Genomic DNA, 21,939 nt, shown 5'->3' with positions numbered 1-21,939 from the left:
ATGTTTCATTCCTATTTTGCACCCGACACACAGCGGACTTTTCCCTCCACAGACGCACGTCGGTAAATTAGGGAATGAACTTGCGCTCCCGGGGGCGGTTCAGCGAAAAGAGGAGGCGTGTTCCGGCGCAAACGTTCCCTGGTGCTATTTTGCAGTTTCAGAAAACAATTCCTCCACAGACCAGGAGAAACCCAGTCTAAAGTCAGTGGCACGTTATTCAGATGCTATTTTAAGGGTGCATGTTTGGCCATAATGTAGCGTACTTTGATTCTCTACTCTACACAGACGCAGCAGTTCACATTTTTGCAAACCATACATAATTACAAGGAAAAATATTACCACATGAGGGAAATCATTGTGTCCATGAAGATGTGAAAAAATAGGCATAAATCTAGCTTACACATTTACCAAAATTATTATACGCCTGTTTAACCGAAGCTAATCGTGTTTCTCCATCCCCAATGTCACTTCTCTGTGTTTTACGGCCCTGACGAGAACGTCGGTCTCCTCGGCTGTGAACCGCTCCTGGCAAATCCGCCGTTATAATATCAATCCGCCATGGAACAAGCGCGCCTGCTCTTAAAGGGAATGTGAGATGTCGCTCTGATTGGAGTAATGAAGCTACTTCAGACCAACCCATTTTAGTTTTGCGTTGAGCGCAAGTCTCATTTATCCCGCTGGTATAATAGCAACAGCGCCCGAGATCCGCCCACAAAGTTACTTGCGTTTCGCGTTTGATACATGCGTTTCAGATCGTTAAAATATGGCCCTGCGTGTGAATTGCACCTGGTAGCATCTCTCTAATAGTGAAGCTGTGTGTTGTAGTTACTATGAAATGTATGCTAGAACTTTTCAGCTTCAAATCTGATACTGTGCCTGTTCGAAAGGGAGTTCCTCAGGGTTCAGTGTTGGGCCCAATTTTATTTAACATTTACATGCTTCCGCTTGGGCAGATTATCAGGAAATATGGTCTTGGGTATCAGTGTTATGCAGATGATACGCATATTTACATTCCCACTAGTCCTGATGTCCATTGCTCATTAAAGGGGTCATTGGATGCAAAATTCACTTTTATATGGTGTTTGCATATAAATGTGTCTTTGCAGTGTGTGGACACAACCACACGGTTATTATCGTGTAGTTAGGACACAGTGTTAAAGTCGACTAGTTTGTTCAACCGCTAACCCCAACTAGCCTGTTTTCATTAGCAGTGTGAAATTAGACACCAGCCTCTGAACATCATCGTCCCTAATGTTGTCTTTTTGTTTACTTCTTCAAGACGGCCGGCTGTTCAGTGTCTCTTATGGGCCACATCATGTAAACGCCCTCACCAAGAACTGGGGCTCATCATAATTGGGCATTACATAACCATATAGACTGTCTGTGTGGAAATAAAAACATGGTTTTCTGATTGTGATTGAGATTTGATATGTGTGTGAGATTTGTTGCCCTGATTCGTGTCTCTGTGTGTGTCTGCAGTTTCGGGACTCAGCGTGGAGGAAGAAGAGGCTGTGAATGCATCACTTTAGAGCCGTCTGAGATGATTGTGGTGAGTGGCGTGTTACACACACATCAGATGTTCAGACTGACAGCACATAGACTAAAGCAGTCGAAACGTGCTTCCTTGAAGGAGGAGCTCACTTCAGAATGACAGTTTCCTGATAATCTACTCTCCCCCACGTCATACAAGATGTTCATGTCTTTCTTTCTTCAGTGGAAAAGAAATGAAGGTTTTTGAGGAAAACACTCCAGGATGTTTCTCCATATAGTCATAGAGTCTTCAATGGGGTCCAACGGGTCGAAGGTCCAAATGTGAGTTTCAGTGCAGCTTCAAAGTCTCGACACGATCCAGCCGAGGAATAAGAGTCTTATCTAGACAAACCAGCCGACATTTATAACAAAATAAACATTTATATACTTTTAAACCACAAATGCCCGTCTTGCACTAGCTGTGATGAGACACACATTACGCAATCACGTTGAAGAAAGAAAGACATGAACATTTTGGATGACGTGGGGAGAGTAAATTATCAGGAGGTTTTAATTCTGAATTGTGATTGTGTTCATTTCATCAGTGACAATTTCCTCTGAAACCAAGTTCCCTTTTTGTAAAAATCTTAACTAGTAGTCATTAGGGCTGGGAGAAAAAATCGATTCACCTAACTATCACAATTTTTTTTTTTTTTTTTACGATTCTAAAATCGATTATTTTATTCCAGAATCAATATTAATTCAAATGAAATTGCTTTATTTTTGTCCTTGCTTGTAGACGAGGTTGACAGAAGTTAGCCACTTTTGTTCCAACAGAGGATGAAATGTGTCGTTATCTTTGAGTATTTAATGTCGTAATATCCCTTTTTTAAGTGGACGCGTGGAAGAGGAAGAGAGATTTGGGGGGTGCTGGATGACAGAGGCAGGCTAAATACACATTAATTGCACAGATATTAACATAAATAAATACATAATATTCAATAAAAATAAACATAAATAAGACTTATTCATGTCTTATTCATGAAAGCGATTGCAAAAATTAACTAGATTAATCACACTTTTTTTCCTGTGATTAATCTCAATGAATCGCCATTAAAACTAACGTTTTTAATATATTTTATAATGTAATAATTTCACAGTTAATCTCCAAATTAATGTAGAAACCACATAAAGACAGTATATTTTAAATATTTGTCTAACAGGAAATACACAGAAATTGAATAAAGTTATAAAAGAGTTTGGACTGCGTAAACTTAAATTATATATAGATTAATACTTATTCAAGTTACAAAAGTTCTTTAGTCAAGTGTTTTTCTCTGTTCCCTTCTTTGATTAACTTTACTGACAGAAAGCTTTATTGGCTGCTGTCCCTTTAAGAGCAGCCGCTGCTGACAGAGACACAGATCTCAACGCGCCTCATTCTCTCACAACTCTTTATGTTCATTTAAGACTTTATTTAACTCATTTAAGAGTGCTCAGTCTGCTCTTATGAGGATACTCGACAAAGCGGACATTTTGGCATAATTGCATGTGTTAGTGTTCGTTCAACTTCAAGCCGAAAGAGAACTCTATTCTGGCGCTCAATTTGTCTTGGCTTGAATGCTTTAAAAGCATTTGCATGAATAAGAGCGCATCATATAATGTAACGTAAAAAAGGGAAGCTGCGTTAATTGCGTTAAATATTTACCACTGAGTCTTCTCCTCCCATTTCTACCAGTGACGCTTGTTCAACTTACCTTCGACTGCGCAACTGGGTTGTAGGTTGAAATTTGTATAATGTGTTGATTGTGTGAGTAGGATGCGTTTCATACAAGATCTGGTAACTGGACAACCTTGGAATAATATATTGATGTGATTATTCATATAACGAGGTTTACATTTACATTTATGCATTTGGCAGACGCTTTTATCCAAAGCGACTTACAAGGTACACATTTACATTCTTATCAGTTCTTGGTTGTTCTGAGGTTGCCATACAAATTACGGGAGTTTCAAGGAAGAAATAACAAAACGGGAGGGTGGCGGGAGATGGGTGTGAAATACGGGAGACTCCCGGGGAAAACTTTTGATAGAAACTTGGTGCTTAAAATAACACATCAATTACATTTATTCTCCACTAGGCGGCGACAAGTGACTGTTAAAAAATCTATTTGTTATTGAATAATTTATTCAAGAGAATGTAGAACTGTATGATTCTTCTGAAATAAGTCAGAAAGATATGATTTGTTTTTGTAAATATGACTCATCTTATACATGTACAGTCTGTATAAGTGTATGATTTAACTTTTCCCGATGGTCTAGTGTTAAAAAAAATTGCTATATTTTGCAATATCGAATCACAATACTTGTAGAATCGCAATTCTTAAAAAAATCGCAATACATATCGTATCGGCACCCAAGTATCGTGATCGTATCGAATCGGGAGATTGGTGTATCGTCCCAGCCCTAGTAGTCGTCAATATCTATTTAGTTATTGTTTTAGGCTGCTGTTGTGCAATCTTTCTCGCCAATGATTAACTAATAGGTTGGTGTCACGTGACGTCACGCTGCTGCGAAATTCAGATGGAGGGCAGGAAGAGAAATAGCTGAGGATCTGCCGTCTGAGAAAATGCCCATGTTTTGTGTAGTTTACGGCTGATCCAATCGTTCTAATCGAGAAAAGGGAAAGGGTTTTTATAGAGTACCGAAGATTGTCACTCATAAAGGTGAGAAATGTAAAAAGCTCACAGAACAACGCCGTAAAAAGTGGATTTTTAACGCAAGTTACGTCTGCGGTCGGGAGGAGCAGAGTCTGTTAATGTCCGTGTCTCAGCGACCACTTCGTCGGAGGTATGTTAGCTAGCCAACGTGTTTTTGTGTCTGTTTATATAGCATTATGTTGTCGTTAAATGCTCATTTACTTAGGTCTCGTTTACACTGTCATGTGACCCAATTCCAGAGGTGGACAAAGTACGCAACTTCCTTACTTGAGTGAAAGTACAGATACTACTGCTCAAATATTACTCCGTTACAAGTAAAAGTTGCAAAGGCCGATTTTTACTTAAGTAAAAGTACAGAAGAACTTGTTTTTAAAAGTACTTAAGTATCAAAAGTAAATGTCAATGCATTGTTTTTATTATTGTTGCATTGTTGTATGTAATACTTACAGTAGGCCTACCTTATGCCTCTTAATCTATGCCTGCCTACCTACCCTCATATCAATATCACATTTATTTCTAGAGCACAGTTCCAGTAGTGGGATTGAATGTGAGATTAAATAAGTGCACTCAATAATGTCCACAATGGTTTCGGACACCCAGATGGCTGTTCCCTCAAATATTGCCCTATTTAAAGTTTTTGGACTTTTAGTATTATGTTAGCCTTACTGTTATCTATAAGCTAGTGTGCTCCAAAACAAAATTCACATTTAGAAGACACATTTAAATTAGGTTGATGTCAGAAACCAACATCAGTCGGGTTCTGACGTCAAACCGACTTTCATTTCCAACCAAAATGCAACCCCTGCAACCAAAATCATCCCCTGACTGACATTACTACTTTCTACTCAAGGACAGTGACAGAATTGTAGTGGACTAAAAAGTACGATATTTGTCTTTCAAATGTAGTGAAGTTAAAGTAAAAAGTTTCCAGAAAAAATTATACTCAAGTAAAGTACAGATACTCAAAAAGTGTACTTAAGTACAGTACTCAAGTAAATGTACTTTGTAACTGTCCACCTCTGCCCAATTCCGATTGTTTGCTCATATGTGACACAGATCCGATGTGTTCTATGACAGTGTAAACAGGAAAAAAACGCATGCATTCGGATATTTCGAGATCGGTTTCAGGCCTCATTCATATGTGGAAATAAATCGGATATGTGCCAATGCGACTGTCAGGCGGATCGGATTTTCTGAGGCATTAGGCAACGTCACGGTGAACCTCACATACTTGAAATCCGCTCATCGTCACAGTTGTAAACATGACGGCGTTCTTCTGCCACGAGGGGTTTCGCGTCACGGCATTTAAAGTGATGCGCTCTAAAATAACGCTCGCCTTGTGCAGGACATGCAGAGAGTCAGGAGAGGGGCGTATTGGCCAGAGAACGCACAACATGTGAAAAGAATTGCTGAAATTTAAAGCTGGTTTGTAGCAGACCAAGAATACAGATTACTTTGCTGATATTAGTACTGTAGTGTTTTTTAGTGTTAAGTTATTGTATTTGGGTTAGGCGGCTTAGGTTTTATTGTGAATTTGTTCCCCAAACGAAAAAACCCAAACGATACCCAACCCTAATTAGAAGTCCGTGTACCATCAGAATGATTTTGAGACTAATTTTCCCAACAAACTATTAATGTAAAAAACGTACATGAAGTTTAAAATGTACACTTTGTAATAATGTCAAATTAAGTTTTACTTGGTACATTTACTAGTGTATTTTTTAATAATTAGTTGTCATGCAACTACTTTGATGTGTTGACATACTAAAGCACACCTAAACGTACTTGAATTTGTAATGTGTTATTCGATATTACATTCAAAGTTTATATTTTTTAAACTAATTAACTATTTTTTAAACTAATAAACTAAATTGAAGTGCATTTTATTGTACCATAAATGCTTGTCAGCAGTACACTTACTTCAAAAGTAATATTGAAATTACTTATAAAGATGTTCTTACATGGGTCAAAAAGCACTTTAAAGTGCATTTAATAAAAATTGAAACTATAATGCATTTGCATTTAATTGCAAATACATGCAATTATGTGTGGTCAAAAACATTACATTTAGTTCAGTTCTCGCTGAAGAAAATCAGTGTCTCCCCAGGGTAGAGCTGGAGTGTGTGTGTAATAATATATTGTCTTATCTGTCGTTCTCCAGCGTGGTTTCGGAAATGAACCATTACATGAGCTTTATCTTGCATGGACTGATGGTCATGAACTCTCACTGAAAATGAAAGCTCAGGGTTCATCCCTCTACTAGCTCTCTCATTGGCTGTCCTGGAGTAAACTAGCTCTCTCATTGGCTGTCCTGGAGTAAACTAGCTCTCTCATTGGCTGTCCTGAAGTAAGGCATGTTGACTCTTCTTAGGATGTAGATGAAGGTCGGTGTGTATCAGAGTGTTTATGCCACAGGACCTGATGGGAAACATGCGGTTCGATGTTCAAATTCATTTTTAATATTAATTTTTCCTTTTTTTGTTTTTACTTCTTACATGAATTAATGTCTACAGATTAACTTAAATCCTCTAAAGTTTAAAAAAAATACTCGATACAACCACTGGCTTTTTTATTTTCAATCATATTTTTTAGTATAGTATATTTTATACCATTTTTAATTCATATTGCCAGCAATTAAGCTCGTTTAACAAATATTATCAGTAAAAATTAAACATTTATAAGTAATTAAAGTGTGATGGACCAGTCTCTGTTGTGCCGTTTCCACCGTAACTCGTGTCGTGTTCAACGGAGGAACTTTTACCTGCGTTTCACTCGTAGCCGAAATATACTGTGACCATAACCTGTCCATACACAATCAGTGAACAGTGCTGAGAACAGATTTTAACATCATACGTATTTATATTCTGTATCTTTTTGAATAAAATCATACAATATTATGCAAGGCATCAGACGTTTCCATCACGTGAAAAGACAGACACGACACTCGTTTAGGAGACTCACATCGCACTCCTGTGTGATGCTTTACATAAGATTAAACGATATACAGAACAATAATGAATCATAGATAAAAATAAAATGTACAGAACGAAGACATGCACCATTTTGAGGAGCTGCACTGCTCTCTCCTGAAGAGGGCGCCAAAAGCCCGCGATAAATAACTCAACCCCTGGGTTGTTACGCCTGACCCAAGATCTGGGTAACAAAAACTACACAAACACTGGCAAAAAATAACAAACAAAAAAAATGGCCCAAAAGGCTCAACCCAGGATTTGGGTAGAAAAAATAACCCCAAAATCCATAAAAACGCAACACAAGCCCAGAGCCGAACGCTGAGCTGCGTCTCTTCTGTCTTCTGTCTCCCGGATGATTAAACCCGGCACACACACACTCGTTCAGACGCCTGCTCTCTTTAGGCAGATGGTGCTTTACAGGGGACATGTCTGGATGTTTAAATTACATTTTATTCATCAAAAAGCATGTGTAATTAATCGAAATCATGAAACTTAACAAATTATTAACAGTTTAATTACATTCTTAATGTTTTATTTTTTCAAATTCCATTTTATTTTTACCCAGATCTGTGCTTTCAGTTTTGTTTTTGTCTAAATTCAATTTTAATGGTTTAATGGTTTAATCAAAACATATTTACTTAATTGAATTCATAAAAACATTGGTAATCAAATGAAGGCATAAAACATTAATTTATCTTATAAACAAGCCCTTTAATTTTTTGTCAAACAAGTACTACACAACAGAGGTTTACTGTTAAAATTAAAACATGGAAGAAAATTAGTTTTAATAATAACTGCATTATTATTAGTAGTAGTAGTAGTTTTACATTAAGATGCACATTATACTGTACAAGAGTAATATATTTCCATCGCAGTTTCTCTAAGTTAAACCACATTTGTCACACACACAAATACAAACATGACACTAAAATAATGCAATAAACATTCATAGATGCAACATAAAACCCTAATGTATAACTGATTATACAGAAAGAAAACATCACAAGTGAGCGTCCACACAGGGAATTCTGGGAATTTAAATTTTTGTTATAATAATACTTTTTTACATATAAAAACTGTACATTTAACAGTATTTTGCTGAAAAATGACATTGAATATCCCATTAGATCTATTAGTTTTTCACCGCATTTGTTAAGGGACTAACTAATCAACAGGTTTTTACTGAAGCGTTTTACAGTCGTTAGAATTATGATAATTTTGTAAACTGCTGTTATTCCCCAGCTGACCTACAGGGGGCGCCACCACTCTCTCACTCCAGCTGGTCCTCTCAGGTCCTCGCACAGTGCTTGTGTTGTTTCCACCTTTGTCCTCTGTTGACTTGTTTATCTTAAAGTCATCCTTATTTTGAATTACATTGAATGGTTTTTACATGACCTGTATTAGGCAGAAGCACAGATAGACCCCATGCCCTTTTGACCTCTGACCAGATAATTGCCCTTTTTGCAAGACTTTCTTTTAGTTCATATTTTAGTTTTTGTCTAAATGTGTCCCGTGGCATCAATCCTCAACTCAGCAAGTTCCCGCCAACGTATTCTTAATCATTTTGCGAGACCACACGAGGCTCTCCCACTGATGTTGTTTGACAGTGTTGACATAAAATAGCATTGTGCAAGGTCACACATGTCACCAAACTTATTAAAAACTCCCCCAAATTTCAGGATATGAATTGCCCTTGTATGAGTCATTGTATTTTCTAGTATATAGTATAGTATAATTAAGCAATATCACACAGAGCAAGAGCGCTGTTTTCTCGAATATCAGCACGATTGCAAATGTGACTCATTTTGTACATCAGTTCAATAAACAACTAGAAAAAAAAAGTTTGTTGAGACAAACTTTAAGTTGGCTTGAGAAAGCTGGACCAGAGAGTTTGAAGAAGTTTAAAGTTAGTTTAAAGTTTAAAGTTAGTTTAAAGTTTAAAGTTAGTTTAAAGTTTGATTGATAGATTAGTTAGAAAGAAAGAATAGTTAGAAAGAAAGAAAGATTAGTTAGAAAGTAATATTAGTTATATTAAAGAAAGAAAGAAAGATTAGTTAGAAAGAAAGAAAGATATATAGATAGATATATGGATAAGTTATAAAGAAAGAATGAAAAAATAATTAGAAAGATAGATTAGTTAGAAAGAAAGATGGATTTGTTAGAAAGATAGATAGATAGATAGATAGATAGATAGATAGATAGATAGATAGATAGATAGATAGATAGATTAGTTAGTTAGAAAGAAAGAAAGAAAGAAAGAAAGAAAGATAGATTAGTTAGAAAGACAGAAAGATAGATTAGTTAGAAAGACAGAAAGATAGATTAGTTAGAAAGACAGAAAGATAGATTAGTTAGAAAGAAAGATGAATTAGTTAGAAAGAAAGATCTATTAGTTAGAAAGAAAGAAAGAAAGATGGATTAGTTAGAAAGAAGGATTCGTTAGAAAGAAAGAGATTAGTTAGAAAGAAAGAAAGAAAGATGGATTAGTTAGAAAGAGATAGATAAATATAAAAAGTTTGAAGATAGATAAAAATAGTTTGAAGATAGATCGAAAGAAAGAAAGATAGATTAGTTAGAAAGAAAGAAAGAAAGTATTAGTTAGAAAGAAAGAAAAATGGATTAGTTAGAAAGAAATAAAGAGAAAGAAAGATGGATTAGTTAGAAAGAAAGAAAGATTAGTTAGAAAGAGATAAATATAAAAAGTTTGAAGATAGATAAAAATAGTTTGAAGATAGATCGAAAGAAAGAAAGATAGATTAGTTAGAAAGAAAGAAAGAAAGTATTAGTTAGAAAGAAAGAAAAATGGATTAGTTAGAAAGAAATAAAGAGAAAGAAAGATGGATTAGTTAGAAAGAAAGAAAGATTAGTTAGAAAGAGATAGATAGAAAAAGTTTGAAGATAGATAGATTGAAAGAAAGAAAGATAGATTAGTTAGAAAGAAAGAAAGAAGGATAGATTAGTTAGAAAGAAAGAAAGATGGATTAGTTAGAAAGAAATAAAGAGAAAGAAAGATGGATTAGTTAGAAAGAAAGAAAGATTAGTTAGAAAGAGATAGATAGAAAAAGTTTGAAGATAGATAGATTGAAAGAAAGAAAGATAGATTAGTTAGAAAGAAAGAAAGAAGGATAGATTAGTTAGAAAGAAAGAAAGATGGATTAGTTAGAAAGAGATAGATAAATAGAAAAAGTTTGAAGATAGATAAAAATAGTTTGAAGATAGATCGAAAGAAAGATAAATTAGTTAGAAAGAAAGAAAGAAAGAAAGTATTAGTTAGAAAGAAAGAAAAATGGATTAGTTAGAAAGAAATAAAGAGAAAGAAAGAAAGATGGATTGGTTAGAAAGAAAGAAAGATTAGTTAGAAAGAGATAGATAGAAAAAGTTTGAAGATAGATAGATTGAAAGAAAGAAAGATAGATTAGTTAGAAAGAAAGAAAGAAGGATAGATTAGTTAGAAAGAGATAGATAAATAGAAAAAGTTTGAAGATAGATAAAAATAGTTTGAAGATAGATCGAAAGAAAGAAAGATAAATTAGTTAGAAAGAAAGAAAGAAAGTATTAGTTAGAAAGAAAGAAAAATGGATTAGTTAGAAAGAAAGAAAGAGAAAGAAAGAAAGATGGATTAGTTAGAAAGAAAGAAAGATTAGTTAGAAAGAGATAGATAGAAAAAGTTTGAAGATAGATAGATTGAAAGAAAGAAAGATAGATTAGTTAGAAAGAAAGAAAGACGGATAGATTAGTTAGAAAGAAAGAAAGAAAGAAAGATGGATTAGTTAGAAAAAATATGGATTAGAAAGCAAGAAAGAAAGAAAGAAAGAAAGAAGGATTAGTTAGAAAGAAAAAGTGGATTAGTTAGAAAGAAAGAAAGAAAGAACGAAAGAAATAAAGAAAGAAAGAACAAAAGAAAGAAAGAAAGAACGAAAGAAAGAAATAAAGAAAGAAAGAATGAAAGAAAGAACGAAAGAAATAAAGAAAGAATGAAAGAATGAAAGAAAGAAAGAAAGAAAGAAAGAAAGAAAGAAAGAACAAAAGAAAGAATGAAAGAAAGAAAGAAAGAAAAATGGATTAGTTAGAAAGAAAGATTAGTTAGAAAGAGATAGATAGATAGATAGATAGATAGATAAGTTAATTAGTACATAGAATGGTCGTTTAATTGAGTCTAGGGCTTCAGGGAGTTTAGATTTGAGTTTTTGCAGATTATTTGCATTTAAAGGGACAGACACAAAAACTGCACATTTTTGCTCGCCCTCAAAAAGTGACAACTTTAACATGCTATATAAAAATATCTGTGGGGTATTTTGAGCTAAAACTTCACACACACACACACACACACACACACAAATGTCTGGTTTACTATCTTTGTGGGGACTCTCCATAGACTTAATGGTTTTTATACTGTACAAACGGTATATTCTATCTCCTTACACTAACCCTACCCCTAAACCTACCCATCACAGGAAACTTTCTGCATTTTTACATTTCCAAAAAAACTCATTCTGTATGATTTATAAGCTTGTTTACCCATGGGGACCTCTATTTAGGTCCCCACTGTGACACGAGTCCCCATGAGTCTGTGTGCATTCAGGTTGAAGTCCCCACCGGGATAGAAAAACAGGTACACACACACACACACACACACACACACACACACACACACTCTGGGGACATTGAGACTTTTTACATCTTGTGAAAAGCTCATTATAGGACCGCTTTAAAAACCGCACAGTGACTCCCAGCATTCTCAGCTGCTTCAAACTAATTCACTGGACACATCGGTCACACAACTCGTACGTGAAGATTAACGCTGGCTATTTTCAGTTTTAAAGGCCTTGTCCACACTAATATGTTTTGGTCTGAAAACGCATCTTTTTCTCTCCGTTTTGTCTTCCGTCGACACTGAGACGGTGTTTTTATGAATGAAAACTAAGCTTTTTGAAAACTCTCCAAAGTGGATACGTTTGAGAACGGTGTGTTCGTGTTGTAGTGTGGACTGAGAAACCGGGGGTATTTAAAAACGATGATGCAAGTTTAGTCATGTGACGCTGTTGTACCAATAGATACTCATGTTTATACCGGTGTTGTGCCTGTTATGAGCCGTTCACTTTCACACATGATGATGTGTTACCTCACACACTCTTCACATCAGTCCTGCAAAGACGACAGAAACTCACTCACATCTGCTGTCCTGCGGTGAAACATGAGAGATTAAGTGTTTTACACCAAACATATAATGGTGAGTGAGAGCGACCCGGACGATCAGTGAACGCTGAGATATTTAGATAAATAAAATTATCCTGCCAGAAGAATTGTGTGATGTCTTGATTATGTCTGCATCATCTCAGTGAGCTTTCCTGAGGGTTTACGTGTGCGCTGTAAGGCGTTTTCCAAAAGTTTCTCATTCACAGTGAAACGCCTGAAAACGCTGTGTAAACCCTCAGGAAAGCTCACTGAGACGATGCAGACAGAACAAGACATAATCAAGACATCAGGCAATTCTTCTGGCAGGATAATTTTATTTATCTAAATATCTCAGCGCTATATCTGTAAACGCTAGTGTGGACGGAGAGCGCTTTTAAAATGAAAACGCTTTTTAAAATGTATCTGGATTAATGTAGACGCAGCACACGCTACAGAGGCTCCTGTTGCTTCAGCTCGCAGAGGATATTTGTGTATGTACGGCTTCCTACAGGAAGCTGTGGCCTGAGTGCAGTTCTGCTGTGTTAAACGCCTCGACTCGACACACACTCGCTTTCTCTCGGCCCGTGACTCTCCGAATGCCGTCCACATGAGTCTCCTGCGCCTCCACAGGCTCTCGGTGGTCTGGAAGAACTGGATGTTCAACCAAGATGCTGAGGCTTCTGACGCCGGCTCTTCTTCACAGGTGGAGAACGCCAGCGAGAGCGACGACGACGCTCTGCAGAGACACGGACCTCAGAGACACTCGCGGCGGCGCTTTCATAAGGTGAACGCCGGAGGAGAACGACAGCTCATCGTAGACGCTCAGGACGCCTCGGACACGGTAAGAGTTCCAGTATAAGGTTCAACAGTCTATATGTGACCCTGGACCACAAAACCAGTCACAAGGGTCAATATTTTGCAATTGAGATGTATATATGATCTGAAAGCTGAATAAATAAGCTTTCCATTGATGTATGGTTTGTTAGGACAATATTTGGCTGATATACAACTATTTGAAAATGTGAGGGTGCAAAAAAATCTATAAATTGAGTAAATCTCCTTTAAAGTTGTACATTTATGTTCACGATTTTGCTGCATTCACTCACAATTTTTTTTTTTTTTATCTTTACGGTAGGAAATGTACAAAATATCCTCATGGATCATGATCTTTACTTAATATCCTAATGATTTTTTGGCAAAAAAGAAAAATCTATAATTTTGACCCATACAGTGAATTGTTGGCTATTGCCTCAAATATACCCGTGCGACTTGGGACTGGTTTTGTGGTCCAGAGTCACATAATATGATTTCTAATGTCTGAGAAATGCCTGTCTGTGGCGAGTGAAGTTCAACACGCTCGTGTGTTGATGAGTTTCTTCTGCTGATATGATCTGTCCGTCAGTTAGACTTCTCAGTAATCTGTTGGACACACTCCTCAGTTCTGGGATACGAGGCTTTGTGCCGTTAGTTAGCAGAGACTGTGCTGTACTGTTTCCTGTGTGTGTGTGTGTGTGTGTGTGTGTGTGTGTGCGTGCACTTTGTTTTTCTCAGCCGGTCAGTGTCGTGTGTTGGTGCATATACACACGTTTATTGAACATCCAAGGTCAAAGAACATTAAACTACCCAAGTCTCACATTTATATTTCTAAGGGATCTCTAAAGGATCAACATGATCAATCCTGTCGCACACAGTCTCCTCCAGTCCTTCTGTCTCTGATTGAGAGTTTTCTCTTTTATCAAGTAAAAGTCTTTTAGTGTAATTGTACAATCATCCTCCTTCAGCTCGTGTGTTTCTGCTGTCAAATCTGCTCTGATTTATATCAAGGAAACATAAGAATAACTTTGATATTGTTAGTAATATTTCAGACTGACGCAGCTTCGGTTTACTTGATTATCATACATAATTTAGAAAAATCATGAGTATCAAATATGATCATCAGGCTTTTGAGGAAGGTTTATTTGTTCATCTCTCCATCATCAATGTATTGCAATATTTTTTTTAAACTACAGATAAATATCATCTTACTAAGACATTATTGGCAGATATCGATATTTATGCATTTTATGGCAGTATCTGTTATGCTGCAACATTCTTGAATGTCCTAATTCTTTATTCTTCATGTTTACAGAAGAAAATCGTATATCTTTATTATCATCATGTTTGTATAATATGCTTTTCTTTTTTTTCTTCTTTTTTTTGAATGAATGTCAAGTAGAGAAATTAACATACTTTCACATGGAGTGTGTGTGTGCGCATCTTAATCATAAGTTAATTCATCATTACTTAATTAGTAAATGTCATTCAGGCTTTTCGAGAGTTGCACCACATGACATTAATTTGGCACACAAAATATAAGCAGTGAAACCTTTAAGATATTGTTGTTTTTTTCTAAGAAATAATAAAAAACTCCAAAGTATGTTCTTTTAGTAAGACTTTTTTCTTGATGACGATATCAGGGCAGTTATTTGACCCCCAACAAATTTATTTTTGAGTACATGAATAGTACATGAGTACATGAACATGGCTGTGCGTTCAGTAAAGGCTCAGCTTATATGTGAAATGATCAGCAGTGAGAAAGTAAACAAGGGATGCAAACTAGAGCAGAGCGCATGTCTGTGGTGGTGTTTCCTGTCAGACTGAAACACGTCTGGGCCACTGAATGTCAGTCAAGCTCCGATGGTTCTCCAGCCTCTGCTGTCACTGCTTCTGTGTTTCTCCATGTCAATGGAGTATTAGCGGAGTATTAGTGGAGTATCAGTGAAGTATTAGCGGAGTATTAGCGGAGTATTAGTGGAGTATCAGTGAAGTATTAGCGGAGTATTAGTGGAGTATTAGTGAAGTATTAGTAGAGTATTAGTAGAGTATTAGTGGTGTAGCAGTGTAGTATTAGTGGAGTATTAGTGAAGTATTAGTAGTGGAGTATTAGTAGAGTATTAGTGAAGTATTAGTGAAGTATTAGTGGAGTATCAGTGGATTATTAGTAGAGTATTAGTGAAGTACTAGTGGAGTATTAGTAGAGTATTGGTAGAGTATTAGTGGAGTATTAGTGGAGTATTAGTGTTGTATTAGTAGAGTGTCTGCTTAATATCTGTTGACTCTTTATTGTGATGCTCTTCAACAGACATTCTACTGACTATAAATAACTTTGCAACTACGTCAACTTATTCTAACCCTAACCCTGCCAGTCTACTAATACTCTACTAATACTCCACTAATACTCTACTAATACTCTACTAATACTCTACTAATACTCTACTAATACTCCACTAATACTCTACTAATACTTCACTAATACTCTACTCATACTCTAATGAGAGTTAGTAGAGATGTCGGTGCAATGTTACTTATAGTCAACAGAACGTGTTAAAGGGACCATCAAAATAAAGGGAAACCAAGGTGTGTCCTGAAGTTAAAAGTCTAAAATTCTGCAGCCACAAATGTGTTAGACTTCCTTAAAAGTGTAAACATCAGTTGCATGCTGGGAAACCTGTTTATTATGGCTGCGTTTACACTGACCATCTGTTTTTTTGGTCCCACCCCTTCCCTTAAAAAGTCCCCCTGTAGTCAATAATGTTACAGTGAGGAAAATAAGTATTTGAACACCCTGCTATTTTGCAAGTTCTCCCACTTGGAAATCATGGAGGGGTCTGAAATTGTCATCGTAGGTGCATGTCCACTGTGAGAGACATAATCTAAAAAAAAAAATCCAGAAATCACAATATATGATTTTTTAACTATTTATTTATATGATACAGCTGCAAATAAGTATTTGAACACCTGTCTATCAGCTAGAATTCTGACCCTCAAAGACCTGTTAGTCTGCCTTTAAAATGTCCACCTCCACTCCATTTATTATCCTAAATTAGATGCACCTGTTTGAGGTCGTTAGCTGCATAAAGACACCTGTCCACCCCATACAATCTGTAAGAATCCAACTACTAACATGGCCAAGACCAAAGAGCTTTCCAAAGACACTAGAGACAAAATTGTACACCTCCACAAGGCTGGAAAGGGCTACGGGGAAATTGCCAAGCAGCTTGGTGAAAAAAGGTCCACTGTTGGAGCAATCATTAGAAAATGGAAGAAGCTAAACATGACTGTCAATCTCCCTCGGACTGGGGCTCCATGCAAGATCTCACCTCGTGGGGTCTCAATGATCCTAAGAAAGGTGAGAAGAACTACACGGGAGGAGCTGGTCAATGACCTGAAAAGAGCTGGGACCACCGTTTCCAAGGTTACTGTTGGTAATACACTAAGACGTCATGGTTTGAAATCATGCATGGCACGGAAGGTTCCCCTGCTTAAAACAGCACATGTCAAGGCCCGTCTTAAGTTTGCCAATGACCATTTGGATGATCCAGAGGAGTCATGGGAGAAAGTCATGTGGTCAGATGAGACCAAAATAGAACTTTTTGGTCATAATTCCACTAACCGTGTTTGGAGGAAGAAGAATGATGAATACCATCTCAAGAACACCATCCCTACTGTGAAGCATGGGGGTGGTAGCATCATGCTTTGGGGGTGTTTTTCTGCACATGGGACAGGGCGACTGCACTGTATTAAGGAGAGGATGACCGGGGCCATGTATTGCGAGATTTTGGGGAACAACCTCCTTCCCTCAGTTAGAGCATTGAAGATGGGTCGAGGCTGGGTCTTCCAACATGACAATGACCCGAAGCACACAGCCAGGATAACCAAGGAGTGGCTCTGTAAGAAGCATATCAAGGTTCTGGCGTGGCCTAGCCAGTCTCCAGATCTAAACCCAATAGAGAATCTTTGGAGGGAGCTCAAACTCCGTGTTTCTCAGCGACAGCCCAGAAACCTGACTGATCTAGAGAAGATCTGTGTGGAGGAGTGGGCCAAAATCCCTCCTGCAGTGTGTGCAAACCTGGTGAAAAACTACAGGAAACGTTTGACCTCTGTAATTGCAAACAAAGGCTACTGTACCAAATATTAACATTGATTTTCTCAGGTGTTCAAATACTTATTTGCAGCTGTATCATACAAATAAATAGTTAAAAAATCATACATTGTGATTTCTGGATTATTTTTTTTAGATTATGTCTCTCACAGTGGACATGCACCTACGATGACAATTTTAGACCCCTCCATGATTTCTAAGTGGGAGAACTTGCAAAATAGCAGGGTGTTCAAATACTTATTTTCCTCACTGTATCCCTTAAAACTCACAAAAATGACGTATTTAAAAGTTTTTTTTTTTTTTCGGAGATGTCTTCATGCCTTAAAATATCTTGAATGTAACTCGACACCCTTGCCTCATTTAGTATGTGCGGTTCTATGAATATGCAAATGAGCCCCGCCTCCACTCACTCACTCAGCTCAGAGATCCACTGGTTGACGATCACACGTTGATCTGATTGGTTACAAGGTAGTTTGTGACGTCAGAAACACCAGCGATTTCAAAGCGTGTTTTTGAGACTGTCTTTGGTTCACTGCAGTTTTAAGGAGAAAATACTCAGCAATGCTGTCGACTTATGAATTTACACATAGTTTGTCTTAAAGCATATTAAAAACACCACATAGACACATAAACTACATTAAAAGCTGGATTTTCACCACAGGAGGACTTTAAGACCTACTCGTATCCGACATCTGTTTACATTAATCTCCATCAGAACTAGAATGACTCCACGGCTGATCGCTTTTGATACGAGTAACATGATTGATCCTTAGGTTTTGATTTTATTTTATCTGCAGGTCATTAGATCTAGAATTCTGAAATAAAGTAAGTTTACATTTATTTGAATTAATTCAGTGACCGTGCGTGTGTGATTACCTGAGTCTCTATACAAACCTCAATTACTTCAAAAACAGCAACGTTATCACCTCATTGCTGAGAAACAATGCAGCTTTTCACTAGTGAAGATATGTTTTTAAATTTAATTCATGGAGCTGAAAACAAGTATCTGTACTCCTGAATGGAAAGAGAATCGGATGTATGCGCTTATACGTAGATCAGAAGTCCATATATTGGATTATAACCACACTTGAATAGATGGATCTTTGTGTTTACTCTGCAACAATATCCGAACAGTGTCAGAGAGCCTGTCTTCTGTTGAGTCGGTGTTGAAATGACTTTAAACTGATAGTGACAGTGCAGTGTGTCACAACTGTGTCATTTGTGTATGAGTAACACTCGTGCTCCGCTAATGCAGTCAGCGCGATGGCTATCGGGACTCTAGTGCCTCACTGACGCCTGTGTAGTTTTTGTCTTCAACTTGAAGAGATAGAGTACATCAAAGTGCTTTAGTAGTAATACGCAAACGTAATGTTTCATAAGTGGTAATACTTGTTCTTTCTTCAGTTGGCATCACCTCTATAGTCCTTTGAAAAGATCTTGAAAATATTATGAAAACATATTTTCTGCCTCTGTAGATGTAAAAACTGACTTGTGTATAATATAAGAGCATTTGCACTTTGTTAAAAATACACAACAAAAGGACAGAATTCACATTTGACGTGACGCTAACAGACAGCAGACAAACGGCTAGTTCAGCGGCAATCCACCTGTCACTCAAGTGGCCACACCCTTAATTATGCAGAGCTTTAAGGCTTAATATCATTTAAACGGATGAGTTATACAAATATTCACCCCCTTCACAGTCGTCATGAAGGACAAAATTAGCAATATAGACCAAAACCACTTTTTGCACCAGACGGTAATCATATTTTTTTTCTGCTGTAAAGTTGGGCATTTTAACATGCGGGTCTATGGGATTGACTCTCTTTTGGAGCCGGTCTCTAGTGGCCAGTCGATGAACTGCAGTTTAAGTCACTTCAGTGTTGGTTTCAAGAGAGACCGGAAGGCTGCCGCTTGGTTTTCAACCAGGAATGCACCAAATTTCCATTGCCAATAAATTTGCCAAAAATGCTTTCTAGGTGCGAGCAGAAACAGGTTCGACCCAATCGCTCTTTTGGTTATTAGCGCTTTAATATAGCGTCACATGTGCTTCATGAGGAGAGAAGCTTGGCACAAAATATTAATAATTGATTAATATTGATAATATTAACTTGAGCTGGATAATGACACTAACTTTACAACATCGACACTGTTATTGAACTGAACTGAATATGTCTGTATAATGACTCTATTGACTTCTGTGGAGCTGCTTTACAGCTGAAATTGAATTTGTTTCATAATTGATGAATTTTACAACATCAACAGTGTTTATTATTGTAAGCTGCCTTGAAACAATCTGTAGTGTATCAGTATTTGCCCATTTTCGTTTATCTGGGAGTGACGCGCGGCCAAGATGGCGACGGCAGGCTCCGCCCACTTTGGGCTTCAAAAATGCTCTTCAGAAACACTACGGGTGACGTCACGCACAACTACGTCCATATTTAATACAGTTTATGTTGAAAATACTGGAAAAGCCTAAGCATATAAATAGGGGTGGGAATGTTTAGACGCCTCACAGTTCTTGTTTCAGTTCATGGGATCACGATGCAAAAAAGGTTGTGAACGAATACTCCTTTACCCAATGCTTGTGTGTGCTGCGTATTTCTCTTAGCTTAGCAACACGCAAAGGACAAACTCCAGTGGAATCAACTGTGAGTCTCTTGTCGCTTCACGCTTGATATCAGTCAGTAGCCGTGTTTCCATTACAGATTGGCGCAAAACTTTTGCGATATTTTCTAAATGTCGATTAAAAACTATTGCGAAATGACGGCGTTTCCATTAACCGATGTTATGCGACTGAAACCTATTTATTTTTTCCCTCTCGCGATAAGTCGTTCCAGACATCATGGCAACGGATGTTAGTAGGTTTACATATATCTCAGCCGCCGCTCTAGACATTATATTTAAAGGAAGGAGCCGTAGGCGTTTTATCCAAGCATTAATGGCAAGGAAAGGCCGTTATACTGAGAGCGGCTCATATGAGGAGTTTCTGGGTGTTTCTCCCTCAAATCTGCTTCAAGATCTTGATTGTGGCGTTTCTTAGTGGTTTAGAGTCCAGTATTCCCGTAATTCTTTCATCTTTTATGAGTTTAATGAAGAACTCTGTCTCGTCTTCTGCCCAAACACACCTCATCATCTATGGCAGTTAACCCGAAAAAACTGTTTCCATTGCAGTTTTGCGAAATAATCCTTTTTTGAACTGTCTGAAACCCCCCCCCCCCACGCGAGCGTAAAAACTTTTTTGTGATAAATGGGAGTTTTTACGAAATTTCCCATTGACCGTATTTTCAATTCGCAATTCAATTCAATTTGCGCAATTTGAAGGGTAATGGAAACGGCTACTCATGAGGCTCCGCTTGAGCTGGACAGGTTTGCTGTGCGTTCATCATTAGTCTGCACGTGCGCGGCTGGAAGCTTCACGAGGAGAATCTCTGCTGTTTGTGCTGGAGGTCTAATTTTAGAGGATGACATCATGCCAGCCCTGCCCCCCCCCACCCCCCCCCCCCCCAGCTCATGTTTTCATCCACTCAGAGCAGAGATCATCTCTCATGTTGGATGATTTTCACTCGCTTCAGATCCCAGCACACTCTACAGGAAGTGTGTGTGTGTGTGTGTCCGTGTGTGTGTCCGTGTGTGTGTGTGTGAGGAGCTGAGAAAATAGCAGGAAGTGATGTGTGCAAGCTCAGCCCTGCAGGCGTTAACTTCCTAGCGCTGGACCTGAAAGTCCACCATGCAGACATAAACATCAGTCGTCATGTACTCATCCTCATGCCTTTACAAGCTCGCATGACTTTCTATTCATTTTTTTAGGGAACACAACAGGAGCAACTCTGAAGAATGATCCGCTTGTCCTTTTCTGGAGACTGAAGCATTCACACGAAAGCATCATAACAAGAGTCCATGTGACTCGTGCTGTCACACATATCTCCGATTTCATTTCCAACTTTTTTTTATTCAATTCAATCAATTTAAATCTTTAATTAGGGGTTCAAGCACGTAATTGTAAGGGTTTTTATTATTTTTCTTCTGCCGTAAAACTGATCGTGCAGAACGAACTGTAAGTGCTAGAGACTTGAAACTTGGCCAGATGTTAGGTCTCAATTTGGGGAGAGACTGACAGAAATAATCTCTGGAGTCTGAATATCAATAATTATATAAAAAACAAAACAAAGTTGAAATTTTGATTCATGGTCGCTAAGGTGCGCCAAAACGTTTAAAGTGGGCAGAGCCACTTTTAGTAAAATTACTATAACTAGAGAACAGAATGAGATATATTCACCAAACTTGGTACGCATATGCATGAGCTCAATTTGAGGCCACAGTAATAAAAAAACATGGCGATTAGACACTTTTTTTTTTTTAAGGTGCTATAACATATAGATTAGGCATTATAACAGGAAAAAAAAAACATGGAAATGGCTATAACCCCCCAACAGTTAGTCCGACTGACTTGGAAATTGGTATAAACTGTCTTTGTCCAAGGTGCCATGATAGCCTATGAGGACATTGGCGTATCGCAAAAAACATGGCCGCCATGGGCCAATTAATTTTGAGCACCTATTAGACAAGGTTAACAGAACAGATTATGTAAAAACCTACTTTTGCAAACTAGTCCTAGGTTTTTAATCAATGAGAATAAAACCAACACATTACAATTCTCTGGACAGTCCAAATCCATTAT

The 21,939-nt window shown here is 37.4% G+C and overlaps 1 protein-coding gene across 18 annotated transcripts in view; it reads left to right on the top strand.

The window, feature by feature from the left end:
* Positions 1-21,939, top strand: part of rapgef6 (Rap guanine nucleotide exchange factor (GEF) 6) — a 162,844-nt gene that overhangs the window by 65,223 nt on the left and 75,682 nt on the right. For 15 of the 18 annotated variants that reach the window (XM_084137834.1, XM_084137846.1, XM_084137842.1 and 12 more), the window contains 2 exons: positions 1,480-1,549; positions 13,041-13,178. In XM_084137834.1, coding sequence (XP_083993960.1) covers positions 1,480-1,549; positions 13,041-13,178 — 208 coding nt within the window. Of the gene's footprint in view, positions 1-1,479; positions 1,550-12,265; positions 12,393-12,822; positions 13,179-21,939 lie in introns of those variants that run through there. The other 3 variants (XM_084137839.1, XM_084137838.1, XM_084137837.1) reach the window with 2 other exon arrangements.

The sequence above is a fragment of the Abramis brama genome, assembly GCF_963993115.1.
Source record: "Abramis brama genome assembly, chromosome: 15".
In the NCBI taxonomy this organism is placed as follows: Eukaryota; Metazoa; Chordata; class Actinopteri; order Cypriniformes; family Leuciscidae; genus Abramis; species Abramis brama.
The sequence above is the reverse complement of the archived record's forward strand: the minus strand, read 5'-3'. Positions and strand labels throughout refer to the sequence as shown.